Here is a 6,410-nt window from a genome sequence, read left to right as displayed (position 1 = left end):
CCAATAAAGATCACTTGACTTCTTAGCCAAAATGTGTCTAGATAGCAAAATAGCTCTTATTTGCTTGCTGAACAAGGAAGTGTATGCAAACACTACTTGTTGCATTTTTTAAAATATATTTTTATTGATTTCAGATAGGAAGGAAGAGGGAGAGAGAGATAGAACATCAATGATGAGAGAGAATCATGGATCGGCTGCCTCCTGCATGCCCCACACTGGGGATTGAGCCCACAACCCAGGCATGTGCCCTGACCTGGAATAGAACCGTGACCTCTTCAATGCTCAACCTCTGAGCCATGCCGGCCGGGCTATTTGTTGCATTTGAATAAAGTCCTCTGGGGAAGTAGAAACTCAACTACATAAAATTAATAAGCCCATTGGTTATGATAAAAATTATGACAGAGACTTGAAGCTGGACATCTTAAGTCAGGAGGGTCTATGGGAGGAGCTAGGGCTTAGGGGAGGAGTTCTCGCACTGTGTTATGGGAACTGCACAGGAAGAACTGTGTGCTCACAACAAAGCTCTATGGCTGTAACCTGAACTTCCTTCTTTAAGTACTTCTCCATCTTTGTCCAGCTCATTGTGTGCATGCGGCTCACCATGTCTTCACACACACTAGACTACAATCCTCCCACCTCAGTGAATCCTTTTTGGTGACGGAATGGCTAGTCGATTCTGTTTTTCAGTACACAGTTACAAAAAATTTCACCTGATTCTCCATAGTCCTTTGATTTGCTGAGTTAGCAACCTTCAGATCTTGGTTTAGAATGAATCATCGCACAAACTGGATTGGTCATATTGCTTTTAATTTTTAAAAATATAATTTCTTTATTTATTTCAGAGAGGAAGGGAGAGGGAGAAAGAGATAAGAACATCAATGAGAGAGAATCATTGATTAGCTGTCTCCTGCATGGCCTCCACTGGGGATTGAGCCTGCAACACAGGCATGTGCCCCAACATGGAATTGAACCATGACCTCCTGGTTCGACACTCATCCACTGAGCCACACCAGATGGGCATATTGCTTTTGATTTTATTTTGCATAATCATTTTAAAATTTTACTTATTACATTTGAGTCTCTGCAGACATGATACAAAAATAGAATGGCCCTAGCCAGTTTGGCTCAGTGGATAGAGTGTCGGCCTGTGACCCGGGTTCGATTCCGGTCAAGGGTACATACTTACGTATCTCTGTTGCAGGTTCCTCCCCAGCCCAGGCCAGGGTCGGGGCGCATGCAGGAGGCAACCAATCAATGTGTTTCTCTTGCTTCAGTGTTTCTGTGTTTCCCTCTCTTTTCCACTCTCTCTCTCTAAAAAAAAAAAAAAAAAAAAAAAAAAAAAAAAAAAAAAATTAAATGGAAAAAGTATCCTCGGGTGAAGATTAAAAAAATTTTTTTTAAAAATAGAGTGATGATAGCCCAGTGCTTCAAGATGACTTTCGATGCTTACACTTAGACAGAATACAAACTTAAACTAGAAAATGCCTGAGAGCCCCTTCTTCTACCTTCCTTGTTGCTCAAATGTGGCCTCTGTGGTTGCCGATCACCCCTGCCTTCTCCTTGTGGGGCATGATTCTTGGGAAAGGTCCTTCCTGGCTCTGAGGGACACAGAAAGGAAGAAAAGCAGTTGCTAAGTAAATAAATAAATAAATAAATAAATAACCAGACACTGATCAGGGATGTTTTCAAAGAAAGCTCTTGATATGAAGGGGGAAATGTGAAAATACCATCTATCTCAATTTGCAGAGCAGGAAGAAAGAAATTCATTCATATATTTTTTTAAAACAAAACAAAAACCCCAACTGCCACCTGCAGTCAATGAAAAGCTGTTGCTCTTATTCTCCTGAAACATGCTTTTTTTTCAAAACAACCGTTAGAACAATAACCAATAGAATAAAACTGACATTGGGCAAGCACCAAATATGATAGGATGTTTCCTGTGTTAGTTTCAGCCTATATTTGAGCCTGAGAGTCCTGATGACATCTTTCGAAAGAAAGCCGAACCGTGTCTGGGCTTGCCCCTAGAAGGATGGGGCACCACATGTTTGTATAATGAAGAGGCCTTACAGTATAGAGTTAGTGCTAAGGAAAGAAAGAACCATGCAACCACGTATATATTTTTATTATAAATCATATTTAATAGTGTATTAAACAATAAACGGAAAAAACGAAGTGTTAGGTCTCCGAAGGTGGAATGCAGGAAGCCAGACTGGTGAGGGACTATGAATTTATTCAATCATCCCCACACCAGGGGGCTGAGCCTGGATGGCTCCAGCACCCAGTAATGGGAGTCTGATGATTTTAAAGGACTTCTTCCTGCCTACCCGGAGGGGAGATAATGGAATGTAGTCACCACAAGTGAAATGTGGTCTTCAGAAAAGAGAATGTCCTTAGTGAAATGACCTAAAAAGCCAGTTCCTCCTGGCTTTTTGGGAAAAATCTGAGTGAGGAGGTATAGGAGTCAGGGGTGCACCCACTGAACCCCAAAAAAGGTCTCATCAGAATTTTGGGATGGCAGCAGCGGCAGAGTGAGGTTGGTGCAGAGAGTGTCCCCGTGGGCCAGGTATGTCAGGCGCTGGGAGGAGACAGTGCAGCTGAGGTGGAAGTTGAGACGAAGCAGGCTAATGCTGCGCACAGCTGGGGAGCAGATGCCCACCGCCAGGACGGCCCTGCGGGGCACAGTGTTCTTCACGGAGGAGGAGCAGTTGGTTAGTGTCACCTGGATGTGCAGCCTATAGATGCCATCACGCTGGACACGCAGCTGCCCGTTGTCCAGCTGTGGTCCATGCAGGAAGGAGCGGCCCAGTGCTGGGCCCCCCTGCCAGTGCAGCCTGGGGTCCTGCCGCAGTCCTGGAGGCAGAGAGTTGGGGGTGGAAGGATGGCAGTTTAGGGAAAATGAGGGCTGTCGACTGAATGTCCAAAAAAATTTTTTTTGATTTATGTTTTTTTTTAAAATTACTTTATTGATTAAGGTATCACATATTTGTCATCAAACCCCCCCGCCCCCAAATGTCCAAAATTTTTATGTTGACACCTAATTCTCAAGGTTATGATTTTAGGAGGTGGGGCCTTTGGGAGTGATTAGGTCATGAGGGTACAGCCTTCCTGAATGGGCCCTTATTGATGGATGAATGGATTAAAACATTATACACACACACACACACACACACACACACACACACACACACACACGAATATTATTATGCCATAAAAGAGAAGGAAATCCTGTCATTTGAGACAACATGGATGGACCTTGAAGGCATTATGCTAAGTAAAACGAACTAGATAGAGAAAGACAAGTATCATACGACCTCACTTTTACATGGAATCTAAAAATAAACAAACAAACAAAAACCCAATGAACTCATAAATTGGTGGTTGCCAGAGGTGGGAGTGCAAAATGAGGGAAGGTAGTTAAAAGGTACAAACTTCCAATTATAAAAATGTCCTGGGGATCTTATTACAGCATGGCAACTATGTACATATCCTATATAATAAAAGCCTAATATGCTAAGTGTCCAGTCGTCCATTCAATCAATCAAAGTGTAATATGCTAATGATATGCTAGTGCCGCTCAACTGCACGCTATGACGTGCACTGACCACCAGGAGGCAGACGCTCCAACTGGTAGGTTAGCTTGCTGCTGGGGTCCAGCTGATTGGGACTGAGCAAGACTGGCCAGACATGCCCTGGAGCTCTCCCATGGTCCCTCTCCAGCTGGTCAACCTCCCAAGTCCCTCCCTGGCCCCGATCATGCACCAGTGGGGTCCCTCAGCCTGGCTTGCACCCTCTCACAATCCAGGACCCCTCAGGTGATGTCAGAGAGCTGGTTTCGGCCTGATCCCACAGACCAGGCTGAGGGACCCCACTGGTGCACGAATTTGTGCACCAGGCCTCTAGTTTTTATATAATAATACTGCATTGTATATTTAAGAATTGCTAAATTTGGCTCAGTGGATAGAGTATTGGCCTGCGGACTGAAGGGTCCCAGGTTCGATTCTGGTCAAGGGCATGTACCTTGGTTGCGGGCACATTCCCAGTGCGGGGTGTGCGGGAGGCAGCTGATTGATGTTTCTCTCTCATCCATGTTTCTAGCTTTCTATCCCTTTCCCTTCCTCTCTGTAAAAAATCAATAAAATATATTTTAAAAAGAATTGCTAAGAGAGTAGATCTTAAAAGTTCTCGTCACAAGAAAAACAATTGGTAACTATGTGAGGTGATGGATATTAACTAGACTTACTGTGGTGATCATATCACAACATATACAAATATGGTGTACACCCGGAACTAATGTTACATGCCAATGATATCCGATTTAGATAGAGACTCCAGAGTCTAGCAGGTGAGGGAGGACATGGCTAATGAAACGTAAATGTGTGGTGTGCTCTTATTACAGCCTGGACAACAAATGGCCTGAACGAAAAGGTAGAGGGGTTCCTGCACCACAAAATGGAATGAATACAGCCCTCAAAATGCTGGGGACAGCAAGAGGGTTACAGAGAGGGTGTGAGGAAACCACCTAACAGCTCCCTCTCTCATTCCCTGATCCCCCCACTTGATTTTTCTTTAAAACATCCTACATGTGCTTTCTTTGGCATGCTCCATCCTTTTCTGGAGTAGAAGAAAAGGCAGGGTTTTTTTTTTTTTTTTTTGTCTCTTCTCTTCCTTATGGTGGCACCCAGAACAGTGCCTGGCTCACAGCAGGTGCTCAGCTGTTTGTGGAACGAAGGAAGGAATGTTAGCAATTGCTGTTAGTGGGTTTTAGTTGTTTTGGGCTCTCTCACGGCAGAAGATAAAATGTGAAGGACAGAGGGAAAGAGCAAGGCAGCATACACCCAGGATCACACTGCCCCGTCTCCCTTTCTCTTTCAATCTTTCTTTCTCATTCTCGTTCTTTTTCTTCCTCTCCCTTTCTGTTTCTTATTTCTCTCTCCCCTATTTTCTTTCTTTCCCTTTCTCTTGGTCTGGTTCTTTATTTTCTTTCTTTCTTTCTTTCTTTCTTTCTTTCTTTCTTTCTTTCTTTCTTTCTTTCTTTCGTTCTTCCGTTCTCTCTCTCTCTCTCTCTCTCTCTCTCTCTCTCTCTCTCTCTCTCTCTCTCTCTCTCTCTCTTCCCTCCTTCCTTCCTTCTTCTCTCTCTCCATTTCTCATTTTCTCTTTCTCTCTCTTTCACACACGCACGCATGTACTCACACAGAGATATACTTTACCCTGTTCACCTGTGTGGTTCAGCTGGAGCTCAGCTACGTCCCACTGGAAGAAAAGAGAAAACCGGGCCATCAGAGCCCCTCTTTGCACTGCCCACCCTGCTCTTTCCCCTTTATCTCAAGGGGCTGACTTTTGTGAATTTTATAAAAACACACACACAACCCCGTAAAGAGGAAGTATGTGAGAATCAGCCTGGAGCATAAGAAACAAACCTTCAAGAACTTGAGTTTCCTGGACATAATGCTGAGAGGGGGTGGGATGCGTAGCTACCTCTCTCCACTGCAGAGCCCCCTGCCCAGCCCCGGAGGCCATCCCTGTGGTGGGCATCCTGGGCTCTTAGGTGAACAGGTGGGGCTCCTCCTGTCCTTGCCTGCCCCCTACCCCAACAATCCCTTCCAGCTTTGTGAAGCCCCCAGCAGCCTCTGAGTCAGCCTGCTGGGGGAACACCAAAGCCAGTCATTCACTGTCTGCGACAGGTCCCCTGTACCTTTCCCAGATGCAGTCAACCACCGTGAGATCCCCACACGGGATTTACCTCCTTGCAGGACCGGCCGGAGCCCAGACCCCTGGGCAGCCTCTGATTCTCTCGCCGGGTTGCCCATCTGCCCTCCACACCCCGCCAAGCCATTCCGGGGGCCACCCGGATGTACCCAAGCCGTCCAGCAAATTCACTGGTGCGAATCTCTTTCATTCTCGATTTACCTCAGATGGCTGGAGCAGGTGCTGCTGCGCCGGGTGCTGGTAGCAGAGGACGTAGATTACCAGAGCAAGGAGAGACAGCGGCAAAGACAGCGGCAAAGCCACCCGCAGAACAGGCGCCATGAGCCTGTGGCGCATCCGGCGGGCATAGCCCTCCTCCGCCATCTCCATGGTGGGCTTCTGCCTGCGCGGTGTCTCTCTCGCTCAGGGGGGAAATGAACTTCAGCACTGGAAGCTCAGAGGACCAGACCTGCCACAACTTGCCACGGATTCACCACGCCCCACTGGGGGGAATCCCCAGCCAAGGGGCAGGACTTGAGCTCTCCCAGGGCAGGAACTCCCCGCTGCTTCTGAAGCTCCCTCGGACCAGGGAGTTGCCTGTTTTCCATCTTCCCATGCTCCCTCTCCATGCTTCCACTCACTCACTCACTCAGCACACCTCCTCTGGAGTATCTACTATAGACCAGATTCTGTGCTGGGCACTGGGGCACAGCAAGCACCCAGGT

The 6,410-nt window shown here is 46.6% G+C and overlaps 1 protein-coding gene across 1 annotated transcript; it reads right to left on the bottom strand.

The window, feature by feature from the left end:
• Positions 1-2,461: 2,461 nt before the first annotated feature.
• CD70 (CD70 molecule) lies at positions 2,462-6,075 on the bottom strand (the record flags this gene model as incomplete). The annotated part of the gene is made up of 3 exons (XM_079773379.1): positions 2,462-2,850; positions 5,208-5,250; positions 5,908-6,075. 3 exons carry the CDS (start codon positions 6,073-6,075, stop codon positions 2,462-2,464), a joined length of 600 nt encoding a protein of 199 aa, XP_079629505.1.
• Positions 6,076-6,410: the final 335 nt, after the last annotated feature.

Source organism: Cnephaeus nilssonii (assembly GCF_951640355.1).
Source record: "Cnephaeus nilssonii genome assembly, chromosome: 5".
NCBI classification, from domain to species: Eukaryota; Metazoa; Chordata; class Mammalia; order Chiroptera; family Vespertilionidae; genus Cnephaeus; species Cnephaeus nilssonii.
The sequence above is the reverse complement of the archived record's forward strand: the minus strand, read 5'-3'. Positions and strand labels throughout refer to the sequence as shown.